Here is a 16015-nt window from a genome sequence, read left to right as displayed (position 1 = left end):
CGGGATTGTGTCTGAGGAATTTATTGAGGGAAAGCTCAGTTGAATGAATTTGTTTAGCATTAACTTCTAAACGTGGTCATTCTTAACTCCTGCAAGCGCGAGTTCTGTCATCTAAAACCTGCTTCTCTGAAAGCTGTGTCACTTGCATTAACAAGCCTCTGACTGGTTGACAAAGTCGTTGTTCAAGTGGACTGTATCCTGGGAGGTCATAGAGGGTGAAGTGTCCTCTCTCTGGTACCCAGTGCCAGCTCCATGACAGGGCTTTGAACATCAGGAAAGACAGCTTGAACCACACTCTGTGCTCATTGGTGAGCCAGGGCAGAGAGTGGAGAACTAGGGTGATGCGTTTATAGTAGCCAATGGTGTTAAGCAGACAGGCTGCTGAGTTTTGTACCTGTTGGAGGTTTTTCAAGCTTGTGGCTTATTCCTAGTTATGAGTTGCAATAATTTAAACTTGGTGGCCATGAATGCATGGGCCATCCTGGCCAGGTGTGTATCTGACAGGATGGGGGTGCAATCTTCTGGCTAGTTGCAGATTTGCATATATATGAGATGGAGACAACAAAAGGCCACTTCTTCCTTAAATTCTCAGGTAAGATAGATATACTACTACAAGCTAAAATGAGGCCTCACATGGCTCTGAACACAACACGCTGAGGGGTGACGCTGTCCCATTTACCTTCACAGGCTTTCCTGATCGCTTCTGCTTTTGGCTGTAGCATATCTAGCATGACGGTGGTCTCTTCACATGACAGCATACACTCAATCCGGAGCTGGTAGCTAAGAGAGGGAGCCGGCACAAATATACAGTTACGCTTAACAGATTCCTGACCCTGCCAGCAAAGTCTCCCCCTTTCCATTCCCCAAACCATCACACTCTTTTCTCTGGCAGCAAACCCAGCAGAAGGGGATTGGTGCTATCCCTTCCTTCAGTACAGCAGTCTTACTAAGCTTCAGTAAATGGCCAGGTTGGTCCAGCGATGTATAACTTACATTTCACTGTATCAGTGTGTCTGCTCCTCTCTGACACAGAGACTACTCCCCTACACTTACACAAGTGAGGATGATTAATATTTGTAAAGCACTTTGAGAGTCTGATGGAAGAGGCATGTGAAAGGCAAATAAATATACAAGTGCAATATTATAATATGACCACAAACAAACAAACAAACAAACAAAACAACTATGGAGTACACTAAAAGCATTTTAAGAAAGGCTTAGTTTTAAAGCAACAAATCCATTAAAAGAAAGATAATTTTTTTTAAGAAGGCCTTTCTATAGTGTTACCACAATAAAAGAGAGAGACTCTTTAAAGTTGACTTTCCCTAATTGCAGCAAACGTCTCGGTATTCAGAATGTTTTGCAGAGTAATGCTCTAATTTAGAGTACTTTCAGTATCCTTTTAAACGACACAGAGTGCTACATCCAATCGGATCAAAAAGAGAAGCTTGCTGTTATGGAAAACAATATGGAAGCAAAAGATCAGGCTGAAGTTGCTAATGATCTGCCTTACCTGGGAACCCTGAGGAGGAGAAGATAAAATTGATCTGCACTTGCTAACTTGGCTTTATCTTCCTTGAATGCTTTCAGGTTTTCTATCTAACAAGAAAACACAAGAGTCAAGACCCCAGAACGGCATCATATCTACAGCCTTTGTAAATTGAATTAAAAGAGTCTTTCCATCTAACCTCATGCTTTTCGGGTAGCAGCTTCAGTAACTGCTTCAGAACCTCCACATCAAACTTGGTCCTGTCCCCTTTTTGAATCATGTCCACTACCTCTTCATTTGAGCTGCAGAGAACAGGCACATAATTAGAAGCAACAATAGAACAACAACACTGGCCAGCTCCCTATGACCATATGCTATTAATTATGCCTTACAAACACTAGTGAGTGGTGCATAATTAGGCCTTACTGACAGGAAGGCTGTTCCATGGATTAGCGCAGTAGCCTGGCACTCAGAGTTATAAAAAGGGCAGCATGCTGGTTTTAGATGGGGCGCACCCATCCACTCTCGAGGTACCATTAGAAAAAGGGATATGGTGATTCTTCCCATCCGGTAATGATCACCCCAGGAGGCATCATTCCACCTTAGCCTGTGAGTATTAGTGCAGTGCGTGGTTAGACTGCAAGACCTGTTTGCTTTAACCAGCCAGTTTATTTTAACACGTTTTAAATGTTATCACTAGTGTCATTCACAGGCCTCCACTGATTTAAACTATCTCCAACTGCCCTGAAGGCTCAAACCTTACAGAATTCAGTTTGGTTTTATTTATTATCTTTACACTACTAATTGGGAACACAACAACCAAAGGTTACACACCAGGTACCTGTCTATATCTTTAGGCACTTAAAAATCTGGCCCTTTGTCTCTCTGTGCCTCAGTTTCCCTCTGTAAAATGGGGTATAAATAGCACTGCCCTTCCCTGCTGGGGTGTTGTGAAGATAAATACCTTAAAAAAATTTAAAAATTTAAAAATGTATCTTCAGTAGGTAGCTATAATAAACTGAAGAGAAGAGGGACTGATAACATAGGAGTAAGTGGCCACTGTCTCAAATAAAATTACTATTTCCCCCCCTTGTGTTTACCTTCCATTATTTTTAACACCGTGGAATATAAGTGAGATGCTTTAAAATCAGTAACTGTGGACATGAATAGAGATATGTAATGTTGTAGCCTAGAAAAATTATAAATACATGAGATTGAACTAGCTGTCTTCCTTGTTTGTATTTAGGCATGTCATTTTATAGTCACTCCTTGGATGGTCAGTCACTTGCTCTATGTCTTAGCATCCAGGATGTGTTTGAACTGTGGGAAATATACTGCCCTGTCCTTTTCTATTTGTCCTTTCATTTTAAATCTCAAATACAATCTTTATTGTATTGTCTCTCACTACAAACATTTAGGGTGTGATCCTGCAAATAATTCAAACAGTGAATAGTCCCCCTGAACTCTGCTGCTGTGAAAAAAATTACTCGTTTGTAATTATTTGTATGACCAGGCCCTGGATGTTCTAGGAGGAAGGATGGCCAAGTGGCTAAGGGATTAACCGTGGTCTTGGGAGTCATATGGATTTTTCAGCCCCTCACAGAACTGTCTGCTACAAAGGCCATGCTAATTTCACTTGCCAAACGGTTGCTTTATTCAACAACCGTGAAACCAGTTCATAGCTTACCATCTAAATTGCTTCAAAAATATGTTCAGATTGAGACTCTTCTTGGAGTCTAAGAATGTGATCTGTTAAAGAAATAATAATTTATGTTAGATGAGCCATGTGCAGTGGCCTTTTGCCGTAATCGTCAAATGATGAGAAATAGCTCCTTACCTCCTTTGGTTCCACCTTCACTGGGGTAGCTGCTTTCTCTTTGGGCTTCGTTTGTGGAAAACAAAAAAGCTGCTCAATGCTCATGTAATCAGGCTCTATATCTTCATCGCTGACACTGCTCACTGACGCCCACATGGAGCGACTTTCTGAAAGAGACGAGGCACTCACTAAGAACGCTACAGAGGCATCTGAAAACTCAGCACATCAAGGTAATGCTCCTTACTACCAGTGTTGCCGATCCTCCAGGATTGTCCTGGAGTCTCCAGGAATTAAAGATTAGGTCATGTGATGAAACCCCCAGGAATATGTCCAACCAAAATTGGCAACCCTACTTACTAAAAGGGAAACGCCGAGAAAGATGAATGCAATAAATAAGAAAAGAGGCAGAATAGCCCTGGACTGTGCTAGTTATTTAGGAGGGGCAGCTCCCACAGACAGCATCCCCAAGGTTTGAAGGTGAATTAAACCGGGAAATCTACAGCCGCCAGAGATTTAGCTGAGCTGGAGGCAGCAGCCGAGCTAAATGGGATTTACTAACTTCTGTTTGCTCTAGCTGATCAGCTACATATTGCATATGTCACAGGTGTGCGCATGGGACACTGAGCTCCGGTTAGGTTATCATCTCTGCCTAGAATACATAAGGGCTCCTGAAGGTCAGTAACACTGCCAGACTCATTAGGAACCCTCTAAATAACTCCGGGGCCCCCCAGTATGTGAAGCTATCCACAGCGTTAGTTATACTAGAGAGAATTCTGCTCTATGCTGGAAGGGGAAGCTTCATTTGTTTGGGGGCTAAATTGTGACTTTACACCAAAAGACTGTGATGAGGGGAAGATGCCTTCAGGAGCTACCAGGCACGGAGGGGCAGCACAGCCGCAGCTGTGTTCCTTAAAGGACACAGATGGTGTTTTCCTGTGCAGCTGGCTGGGTTAGCATGATTGTGGGAGGGGAGGGGAGGAAGGCATGGCTCTGTGGCTAGCACCCAGCCCATCTCCTCACACGCATGCACAGACACCAGCCACAGTCTGGCCATTTTGCTTCTCTAGTCTCATTTGCTGGCTATGGTCACAATGAATTACTAGATGTGCAGCAATAGCCACGGTGGGGTAACTAGTTCTGAAGCCTGGACCATAGGAGCTGGAACTGGCTTGAAGTGGCTACCATCATATACAGGTTTACAGTTGGGTTCAATGGCTCTCAGCACCCCTGGACTGGAGCCAAAACCAAATGAAGCCAACGGGAAGACTCAGTGCTAGGGCACCTCAGGCTGTTTGGGGGAGGGGAGGTGAAGGGAGATATAAGGAAAACACTATTCACCCAACCCCCAACCCAACAAAATCCAGTGGAAATGTCACAATAAAACTTGCCTCCCCCCCATGGGGTCCCCTGGGTAAGCACCAGCGTTGTATATTGCTAACACTTATATATGCATGGGAAAGGATTCTGGGAAGGGTTGAAGGTGTGAGTGTGGAATGAAAGATTCCTTTGCAGGTTGCGAGAGGCCGAAGGGGGAAAGGAACGGGTTAACTCGACGATTCAGCTAGACTCCAAGATAAGGAACGAAACTGCCGCTCAAGGCCAATGCACCCAAACAAGCGCTCTGCTGCCAAACAGCCAAAAGCCTGTGGGAAAGGAGAGCTGAACCAGCCAGACCTGAAGGGGGTTGCAAAACGAGAAAGATTGCGAAGGCCAGTGAGTGGAAGAACAACAGTTTCGCGACTCTGAAGCCGGTGTGTTTTGGGGAACCTAAGGCAGCCGCAGAAGGCCGGTTTGGACTGGAACAGCGAGCACGGGAGACGAGGACAAAAATGCCCCCAGAAGAACCCAGGGCTTAAAACCCTCCCGAGAGCTGAAGCATGTCGGAGATCAACAGTGGACCCTAGACGACCTGTGCACAGGACAGAACTCTCGTCTACCCTTCCCCCTCTTCTTCTTACGTTACATCCAGGCTTGGCCAGCCTTGGGTTGTGCAAGTGTGAGTATGAAAGTGCGTTAGGGCTTGGGCACTAATGCTTCCTTCCTTCCTCCGAGTGACGTGGGGCGTACCCAGCACTCACTGCTGTTATTTGATTAATAAAGCTTTAAAACTAGTCACTTGGTGTGCTCCTTCATCTCCTCCCCTAAAGATCCTGCGGCCTCAGCCTGATCACCTGAAGCCCCAGGCAGATTGGTAACATAAATCTGTCACAGAAACAGATGGCGTAGGACACACTGGAGACAGCTATGTGTGTGTGCGTCTCTCTACAGCAGCTACAAAAACAATGAGTGAGTGCAGCATTAGACACACCTACCTCGCACCACATTGGAGGGCAGCTTCTGCCAGTTGAGTTTCTTCATTCTCAGGGTCGGAGTCTTCACCTTCTTGGGGAAAGGCCTGGCATAGCCCAAAGCATAGTCAACGTGGGCAACCACTACTTCCTCCACGTTGCCTCCTGGCGGGGGAGGGGGCGGTATGCCTCTCAGGCTGGGCAGTAGGGGAGGAGGAGGAGGCATGCCTCCGAGGCCGGGCAGTGGGGGAGGCGGTGGAGGCATGCTGGGCAGTGGTGGTGGGGGGGGAGGGGCTGGCACAGCTGCCATGCCGGGCAGTGGTGGTGGGGGAGGAGGGGCTGGCACAGCTACCGAGCCGGGCAGTGGTGGTGGGGGAGGAGGGGCTGGCACAGCTGCCATGCCGGGCAGTGGTGGTGGGGGAGGAGGGGCTGGCACAGCTGCCGAGCCGGGCAGTGGTGGTGGGGGAGGAGGGGCTGGCACAGCTGCCGTGCCGGGCAGTGGTGGTGGGGGAGGAGGGGCTGCCACAGCTGCCATGCCGGGCAGTGGTGGTGAGGGAGGAGGAGGAGCAGCACTAGGCGGGGATATGCACTGCCCTGGTGAAGTGGAGCAGGCTGGTAGCTGGGAGGGTGAGACATTCTCTGTGGCTACCGGTGGCCCCAGTGGAGGTGCTGCTGTCGCCGGAGGGAAGGCTGTCATAGCAGAGCTCTGAGCTGCACTCAGGGACTCCCCGAAATCTGTGTCGGTCTGAGTGCTTTCATTCACTCTCTCAGCTGATCGCTTTTGCTCTAAGTTTTGTTGGTTTGGGCACTTCTTTATGGATAACAGTCTCTCCAGGACTTCTTCAATGCTGTTCCCTTGGACTGTAAACCAAGGTGAGGGGGAAACAAATGTAAACTAAAAGTTATCAAAGACTATCCAGATCCCCTTTTGAGCAATTGATCTGCAGCAATATAGGCCTCCCACCGGTTTCGTCGGTTATGTTACAGAAATCTCTGGAACTGATCTCTGCTGCAGCGAACTTTTCCCACTGAGCTCACTGCAGGAGCTGGGCCTGGCATGTCAACAACACCTTTGTGTATGTAAATGGTGCTGCCCTGCCCAGCAATGAAGGCCAGATCCAATACCAACTGCAATCAACAGAAAGACTCCCATTGACTTCATTAGGTTTTGGATCAGAATAAACCCTGGGATTCGTTTGTAGAGACAAGGACTTAGTCTACACTACAACGTTTTGCCAGTGGAGCTACATCAGCTGGGAGTGTGAAAAAAATCACGCCCTCAAGCCGACATAGCTATGCCGGCCAAAAAACCTGGGGTAGATGCAACTATGCCAACAGAAGAGAGCTTGTGTCAGTTAAGGTAATGTCACCTAAGCTAAGGTAATGGCAGCTAAGATAATGTCTCTCAGGGAGGTGGTGTGCCTACGTTTGCAGAACTCCTTCTGTTGACTTATGCCATATTTCCAGTAGGGGGCTCTGCTGCCATAGCTATACTGATAAAGGCTCTGTAGTGTAGACAAGGCCAAGGAGTGAAATCCTGATCCCAGTGACTTCAATAGGGCCAGCATTTCACCCAAGGATCAGCACAGACTAGTTATTGATTTTTTTCCTTGGGTTCTGTTTAATCCTGAGTGGATTCAATAATGGAAGTAATTTATGTACATTTGATTTGAGGAAGTTTGGAGGGGGGAGGAGGGGCAAAGCCTGAAATAGCAGGCAAGTTGTTCTTACTGTCATTTGCAAGCAAAATGGCTCTGTTCGCTAAGATTTCCAAAGATTCCCACAACAACAGGTTGGAGTGATGAGAAGGTTCCAAATACAAAAGGGTCTGGAGAATGGACAGCAGTTGGATGGCGACCGGAGAGCTGCTCACCTGAAATACAAGACAGTTTCCTATTAATTGCATTCTCTCCCTTTCACACATCACTGCAGCACCCACTCCTGGTCTCCAGGGCTGGCTGCTGTCATTTCCACTGCGGAATGGTATCCCCAAAGTAGATCCTACTCACTTTATTGAAAAGACACGAAAAGACCTCTTGGTGATTGTTCATGTCAATCCCATCGCATATCTTTAACAATTCCTCGTCGTCTTCGGACTTGGACTCCTCAAATGTCTCACACTGGATAAACAGGTCCTCGTCCTCTATATCTCTACAATAGCACAGCACGCATTTTAATTGGAGAGCGTATAGCACCAGTTCCCATTGAAACTTCTGTGTTTGTGTCGTTTGTACTTCTTCACCCACCAACCTGACTATTCAGGGCTGAAATGACCCTTCCCTTATTATTTATAAAGAAGCCAATCCTACCATCCTCTCCCCCGCTACGGAGTATCTTCCTCTGCAAGTAACTCCCTGAAATCAACGAGACAGCTTTCAGAGCAAGGTGTTATTCAAGGGAAAGATGTCTGGCCGAACCTGACCCTGGATGTGTTTTGAAAGCAGGTAAAAGAAAAATCTGCTCTGAGTTTTGACAGGATCATGGCATTTCCCTTTTTTAATTCTTCTCTCTTTACTTGACACTAGTTATTTATCCAGACAAAGGAGGATCATTCAAATGATTTATTTGCTGTTTCAACTGACGTTCCTTCCCCAATCAAAAAAGTTTTTTTTTTTAAATTGGAAATCATAATCTGCAGGACTCACAGAACAGGCACCCAAACCCTTGTTAGCTGATGGCAATGGAAATACCGCTTATCTCTTAATTTTCAAAGGGCTAGAGCAGACATCCCAACCGTGTGAATAATTGACATTTATTATGCACATATCTTAAAACTTGACATGGTTTCCTCATGGACTGTCCTTCCAAATGAACAATTTATTCAGACAGGTACGTCCAGTCACGTGCCTTAGGAGCTGGATATTTCTGGGACAAGAATCAGCAATCAAATGGTAAAATGTCCTCAAACTGTTCAGTGACCAGAAGCTATTGATACTATAAGATGAGCTTTATACACTCAACAAGACAACAACACATTGATCCACAGTGATCTGTTTGGATTGAGTCTGCAAGCTCTTTGCAAAAACAATCTTGAAAACTGTCCCAGTTAAAGCTGTGGTCAGTGTGGATGAGGCAAAATAAAAACCAGAAAAGCCAGGTAAGCGAGGCTTTAAGCCATGTTGGCCTAAAACTCTCAAGTTTCATTTTAAAACAGTTGCACCCTTTCTACACTACCAAGACTAACCATGTTTATATTGTTACCATAGGATGAAGAGGTTTGAAACAGTATTTTATACCATATGATTTCCTCCTTGGATCTTAGGTTTTGGTTTAGAAAAAGGAGCTATTTACAAAATGTAGATCTCGATTCAGTTTGGAACACTGCAAAAGTTTGGGGAGTGGATGTGGTTCTTGGGTTTTGGTTCTGACTCATGGTTAACATAAAGGGAGAAAAAATGAGATATCACAGGAAAAAGTGCAGTGAAATGCAGTGGTTTTTATATTTCTAACCAGGAGAGAACTCAGAAAGGAAGCAGCGAAAAATATGGATAAGCCAAACATTTTTTAAAAAAGGAAATAAAATAAAAATAGGCATTTGTATGAAGTGAAAGAATTGCTAAAATAAGCACTAAGTATTTTTATAGTTGTATCAAAATGAATCGTATTAAAAAATAAAGTTTAAAAGAAGAAAACCTTACCTTAGCTTGTTTAAAATATCCAACAACTGAAGACCTGACAGAGGAAAATAAAAAGTTTTGTCATTCTAATCTACTAGATGTTAAGCACTTCTGTGAGGAATTTGTATACGCATAAAACCTAACATTTCCCAGGTGCAAAGAATTAAATTGCTATTTAAAGTTGCATGTTTTTATTATTACCAAGGTGCCTTAATTCTCCTCTTGGAACCTCTAATCATTGTATATTGCAAGGCTGTACAAAAAAATTAATTAAAAAAAATTAAGGCCCCCAGTTCTGCAAAGACTTATGCACATGCTTAGTACTACTTACTACTGCAAGCAGTTTCGTTGCCTTCAACAGAATTACTCAGAATGAGTAAAGTTAAGCATATGCATAAATGTTTGCAAGATTGGGACATAGAAAAGAGAATGTTCATTAAAAAGAGCTTGGATCCCAGTCTTGCAAATATTTGTGCAGGTGTGTAATACTCTGGAGCTAAATATCTGCAGGATCAGGACTTTATTTTATAATGTTGCCAAAAACATAAGGCGTATTATCCTCAGCTGCACATGAAGTTTCTTAAAATGGAGTATTTGAACATCAAACCCAACATTCCTTATGTTCAAGCAATTAGAGACTACTACTGTATATTCTTAAATCACGTGCTACATTGTATGGGCTAAACTGAGTCCTGGCAAAAGAAAGCACTACTCACATTAACTGAGAGGAGTTGCATCAGATCTCAGTATGGCCCTGGCCATGTCTACACTACAAAATTATGTTGACCTAACTTACGTCAGCATACAGCCACCACAGTTAATAAATCGCTTGGGTGTGTGCACACTTGGCTCTTTGCGTTGGTGGTACGGGTCCTCACCAGGAGCATTTGTATCAATTGTATGGTCAGTATGGGGCATTTTGGGACAGCTCCTGAAAGCCACAGTCAATGTAAGCAATGCAGTATCTACACTGACACTGCATCAACCTAATTACATCAGCCGTGACTCTACGCCGCTTGGGTAGTGTTACTAAATCGGCGCGAGCCAAATTTAAGTGGAGACGCTTCCACAACTAGGTCAATGTAAGGCAGTTTATGTTGACACAACTGTGTAGTGTAGATCAGGCCTGAATAAAGACTGGGCTGCTACAGACATGAGTTGATTAAACTAGCTCATGGAATAAAGGTTACAGTGTATATATATAGGGTAGATTAAGCTGGAATTCTGCTAGCATACCAGAAGAAAAGATCAAGTTTATGTGAAAAAGAAGAACAAAGCTTGAAATAATGGGATTAAAGGAAGTGTATCAAATATAAAACGAGAGTCAAAGGCTACTGCACTGCATATAAGTTAGGCTCATTATTGTCAAGTATGACACAATGCAATTTGCACAACTTTTTTTTTTCCATTTAACTATCTTACTGGTATTTTGAAAACCTAACACAGAACTGGCTTGAGTTCAAGAGTTTAATTCCTTTGATAAAGTTAGATCCAACCAACTTTCTTACTGTACCTATTGGGTCCTTTGAAGTGGGTGGGCGGAAGCCAGCCCACTGCTAAAGGATCCCTCCCGCCCCCCCCAGCCTAAGGGCCTGAAACCCAACTGATTTCGGGGGACAACTAATGAAATAACAGGGACAGGAGTGCGGTCAGAGGGCCAAAAGAAGGGAACTTGACGGGGACACAACTTTCTTACTGTAGTGGGGCAGTTATCCCGCTCCGGTGGAAAAAGCTAGGCTGATTGAGGAAGCAGCCACAGCTGGGGCCACGCCCAATCAGGCCACAGCTGGCCCTATAAAAGGGCTGTGAGCCAGGAGCTGAGTGACAGTCTCTCTCCGGCCTTGGAGGGAGAAGGACCCAGCTGCCTGGGAATAGGGTACCTGAAGCAGAGCAGTGCTGGGGAAGGGCAAGAAGAGCTGGGGAGCTCCAGCCTGGCAACTCCCCAGGCTGAGGCCTTGATAAAGGCCTATGCAGGTACTGGGGCTGGGAGGTGCAGCCCGGGAATAGGCAGAGGTAGTTGGTCTGACCCTCCTGCCAATGATGAGTGGCCAATACAGCCTGCAGTTTGCCCCAGGGAGCGGGGGCTAGATGACGACTGGCAGTAGCCACTGAGGCAAGGTGGGTCTAGGGGACTGGGGGTTCCCCTGGCAGGGGGACCCAGCGTGTGGGGGTACTGCGGTGGGCAGAAGCCCAAGGTAAAGGGCACCGGGGTCCGGAAGGTACACGGGGCCTGCGACAGGCGAGACACCGGCCACCAGGAGGCGCTCCGAGTGCTGGATGAGCTAATTCCCAAATGACCCGCAGGAGGCGCTGCACCCGTGAGTCTTCGCTTTGCTACACTTACCTATAAACTCATTTCTGAGCTGCGTCCTGATTCTTAGTTCTTCAGTCCCCAGGATCAAGGCATTAATAACACTTAGCAGCGTTATCATGTAAGGCACGTTATCCGTAGCAAAGAGCTCATTCATTATCACACTGAATCGGTACTGCTGGTTCTTCACAGTCTGGTAACACACAAGTGATATTGCAGATGTTCCAGTTTAGAAACGTTTTTTTCCCTTTTAAAAACAGACTCTAAAACAAGGTCAGTATCTTAACTCCTCATCAGCATATCTCACTAAACACGAGAAAGAAAAATGTGTGCTAGAGATGGCTCCTTCCATCACTGAGCAGACGTCTAGTCAGCAGAGAAAGTAAATGGAAACTGATCACTTGCATTGGAAAAGTTCCCTCTTTGACCTGAGACTTCTTCCTGCTCCTTGGTACAGCCATCCAGGGCTGTGAAACCCACAGGCATGGTACCTTTGATTTTTGTGAGTTTTCTACGGATGCCGGTAGGGCTGCCTCTAGCTGAGTCATTGTGCAGCCACTCAGACTTCTGCTGACAAGGAAGGCATTTTTTTTTTTTAACTTACTACAAAGCTCAGTCTTTAAGTCCCTGACTCTCTAACCAGAATGATACAACTTGATCCCTATGCCTGTGCTGTGCCCCCAGGTGGAGGGATGCACCCATGTGCATCCAGCTGCAGGATCAGAGCTGAAATAATAGTGCACACTGGTCTACCTATCACACAGGGAACTAGATAATCACACCATATAGTACTCTGACTATGCACTTGCCTTATAATGGTCCAGGGCGTCCAAAGCCAGGGCATGCCCATCCAGTGAGTAAATGCAGAGTGCAGCTAGCAGGTCAAACACCTGTTTTTTGACCATGACATTAGATGTGTCCAGTGCTGCCAAAAAGAGAAAATGTCTATTAGTGTATACTTCTCTGAAACTCCATCAACATCCAGAGTCTGGAACGCACACAAGCAATGTACTTGTGCAAGTGTTCCAGGAAGTATTTGCAATGAGATTCAAATACCTGGACACTCAAGAATGACATATTTTATTGCAAATTCACAAAAACGGTTCAGTTTCTTGAAAAGCTGGAGAAACGTTGCAGGTTTTTGTTTGAACAGTCTTATTCTTTGAGTTTAGATGGATGCACTATGAATTGCTCTAATCAGCCATCCTATATTTCTGCTTCCCCTTTCCCTGTGTGTTCCACAGAGCATTGGCCAGGATATACCTTATTGATCTTTTACAATGAAGCAAAGAGATTGCATTACTGAATAACGCTACAAATGCTCCTACTTCCACAGTGAAAAATGCCCATTCCTATATTTTATTACTGTTAGGAAAGACAAGTCTTTTCTTTTTTGGGAGGAGAAAAAGGAAGATAACTTTAAAATAGAGAAGCTTATCAAACAGTGGAGGGTTTAACTAGCTATAAATAATGGGTTTGTAGATATGGCAATTCTTCTTAGCATATGCACAACATGCCTCAAGTGGTACTTGACTAGGTCCTCTGGATGGATTAGCTTTCCCGACCCAGGCCAGGTGCTGATTGGGAGCACGACATGAATGCTGATCCATGTGGCATTGGTAGTATAGAGTAACATTAGAGACCTCAGCTAAGATCAGGGCCTCATTCTGGTTAGCACTATACAAATAGTAAGAGATGTCTTGAAGAACTTAAATCTAAACAGCCAAGACACACAAAGGATGGAAGAAAGAAGGCAGCATTAGCCTCATTTTACAGATGGAAACTAAGGCCTAGAGAAATTAAATGACTTGCTCAAGGTCGCACAGGAAATCTGTGGCAGCACCAGGTATAGAACTGGGATGTTCTGAGTCTTAACCACAGAGACACCCTTCTTCTTTGTCAATTGTAGCTGTTGAGGTCCATTTGATTAACAGTCCACACTCTGCTTTTTGACTTCACAAACAATAAGTGACAGATATCTGTCTACAAGGTGAAGTCAGGGAGGTAAGGAACCAGTAGTTTCTATGTTATCCTAAGACAGAGTGTCTTACACTTTGTTGGCAAAACATGAAACACTCCTATGTGGAAACGGGTCCAATATTTCTTCTCTGCCATATGCCAAAAATTGGGGGAAGTGGCATTTAAAAGCAGTAGGGTTTTTTAGAGAAAAAAAACGTTTTATTAAATGAGTATGCATAAGAATAGCCTCTAATGTCCTTGTGAGAAAGCTGCTAAAGCCCTATGCTATTTAAAAGGCAATAGCATGATAAAAATATAAAAAACTCTTTAATATATATCTGTGAAATAATATGTTCAGAGTGGAGCAGGTGACTAAGCAACAAGAAGCCTTATTGCAAAGCTGACTTGTGTGTGTTTAAAAGGAACAATAAGTGTTCTTACCTTGAGAGAGTTTTCTGACATAGCCTTCATTGCTGACAATGTATTCAATCCCCTTGTGGGAGTTCATGAGAGCTCGCACACAGTTAATGCAGGTGAGCTGAAGCAGGGCATCAGAAATCCTGGATACTCCTCTTCCAGACAGTCTGTCCAGGGCCTCTAAGAGCAGATCTAGGCCACTCAGCTCCAGGAACTGGACCATCCAGGTGTCATCGCTGCTCTCCAGTCGCTTCTTGAGACCAGAGTAGTTCACTACTGAGGGCATTTGTAGGAGGCGAATGCATAGTTCTGGCTCTGCATTTTCCAGGTTGGCCTCTGACTGGTCAGTCTCCTGGGACCCAAGTTTCTCCTTTACGGCAGCCCATTTCTTCTGGGCACCTTCCTTCTTGACAGACATCATGAATAATCTCTCCTTTAAAGGGAATGAAAAGGCAAAGTGAGAAATATTTGGATTTGGCAACATCTCCTCAAATGAAGGGGCATTTCCCAGAGTGATCAGAAACTTCAATCACAGATATTGAAGGTCTGTCTTTATTCTCAAGCGCCCAGCAGGTACACTGATCAACTGGAAGAGTAGCCCTCCAGCTATTGAAAGAAGATACCATTGCATTTAATCCACACACATCACAACCAATCACTGCAATCTGTCCAGACTGCCTTAACTATTAGAACATCAAAGAGAGTAATCCATAGTTTTAACAGTAATTAATTTACATCACTCAATAACCACTTGCTAGTTTTCACACAATGGAAAGGATGGTGGTGTAAGTGCTGTATTATCAGGTGTTGGCTTGGTATTTTCCTTCAGCTGTGTGTGCTTGAAGAAGGCAAAATCAGACGATCTCCTAGGTTTTGTTGAATAGAACTGGTTGAAGAATGTTTGGGTCCTCCTACCCCTCCACCCAGAAAATGTTTCATCTAAATTTTCCACAGAAATTTTCTTTTCTCTTTGGCAAAAATTCAAATACTGAAAATTTTTGGCAGAAAAGCAAAACATTGGGGGAGTTGGATCATTTTTGTTTTGGCCAAAATATCAAAAATTTCACAAAAAACTAACTTGTTTTTGAAAAAAAAAACCCCAACCCTACTTTGGTTAAACTCCAATTTTCCATCATTAAGTAACTTGGATGGAAAAATTTGACCAGCCCTCCTGTTGGATTTGTCTACACTGTTTAAAAGAATAAATAAAAAAAGAAAAGAAAAATTCAAAAGCTAATAGTTTCTATGAATTTTTTCTTAATTCGATATACACAGACGTTAAGTGTGTGGATTTAAACATCCCCTGTGGTGTTTCCAACCCCAACATTGCAGCATGGTGCAGGAGAATGAGAAATGAAACCAGGTAGGTACTGGAGAGGGGTGAAGCTATTGTACCTCAGATGGAGCATCCTGAGTTTTGGAAATTAGGGGGTTCGTGTTCTCCTTAGAGGAGACAGTGGAAAGAGGAGCAGAGAGGGAATGATGGAAACATTCTAATGAAAAACTAAATACACCCCATCTAAAGGAAGTTCTCCTCCTCCTGCCAGGGCTGGATTTCCAATTAGGCACAGTAGGCACGTGCCTAGGGGCACCAGAGTTCTAAGGGTGCCTAAAAATTCAAAAAAAGAAGAACAGGAGTACTTGTGGCACCTTAGAGACTAACAAATTTATTAGAGCATAAGCTTTCGTGGACTAGTCCACGAAAGCTTATGCTCTAATAAATTTGTTAGTCTCTAAGGTGCCACAAGTACTCCTGTTCTTCTTTTTGCGGATACAGACTAACACGGCTGTTACTCTGAAACTTAAAAATTCAAAGTTTGCCACTCCGGGGTCTGGGCAGGGTGCAGGGCCGGCTGATAGGGAGACGGCCTCACGCAGTCCTGTTGGAGTGCTCCTGACAGCAGGGAAGGCGAAGCAGCAGGGGAAGAGCTCAGCAGTCCAATGCCGCTGGGGGCCCTGCCGGGTAAGTGGGTCCCGAGGGAGCCCGGCCTAGGCAGGCCCCACTCCTGCTCCAGCGTGGCTGATCATGTTGCTCCCGAGAGACCAGAGCAATCCCCTTGAATAGCCCCAGCTGCACTTCCAGCTTAGCTCGGCGGACACAGTCACCTCCCACCCGGG

The 16015-nt window shown here is 44.8% G+C and overlaps 1 protein-coding gene across 2 annotated transcripts in view; it reads right to left on the bottom strand.

The window, feature by feature from the left end:
* The window catches only part of INF2 (inverted formin 2), a 75059-nt gene that overhangs the window by 20655 nt on the left and 38389 nt on the right, over positions 1-16015 (bottom strand). For both annotated transcript variants that reach the window (XM_054026351.1, XM_054026352.1), the window contains exons 2-13: positions 13922-14330; positions 12331-12446; positions 11555-11714; positions 9232-9265; positions 7603-7744; positions 7325-7466; positions 5618-6454; positions 3327-3472; positions 3177-3238; positions 1689-1791; positions 1514-1599; positions 680-780 (exon numbers count right to left, since the gene is read on the bottom strand). In XM_054026351.1, the coding sequence (XP_053882326.1) occupies positions 680-780; positions 1514-1599; positions 1689-1791; positions 3177-3238; positions 3327-3472; positions 5618-6454; positions 7325-7466; positions 7603-7744; positions 9232-9265; positions 11555-11714; positions 12331-12446; positions 13922-14318 (2326 nt within the window). In that variant the 5' untranslated portion in view covers positions 14319-14330. The remainder of the gene's footprint in view (positions 1-679; positions 781-1513; positions 1600-1688; positions 1792-3176; positions 3239-3326; positions 3473-5617; positions 6455-7324; positions 7467-7602; positions 7745-9231; positions 9266-11554; positions 11715-12330; positions 12447-13921; positions 14331-16015) is intronic.

Source organism: Malaclemys terrapin, chromosome 4 (assembly GCF_027887155.1).
Source record: "Malaclemys terrapin pileata isolate rMalTer1 chromosome 4, rMalTer1.hap1, whole genome shotgun sequence".
NCBI lineage: Eukaryota > Metazoa > Chordata > Testudines > Emydidae > Malaclemys > Malaclemys terrapin.
Note: the sequence above shows the minus strand (reverse complement) of the source record. Positions and strands in the feature narration are given on the sequence as shown.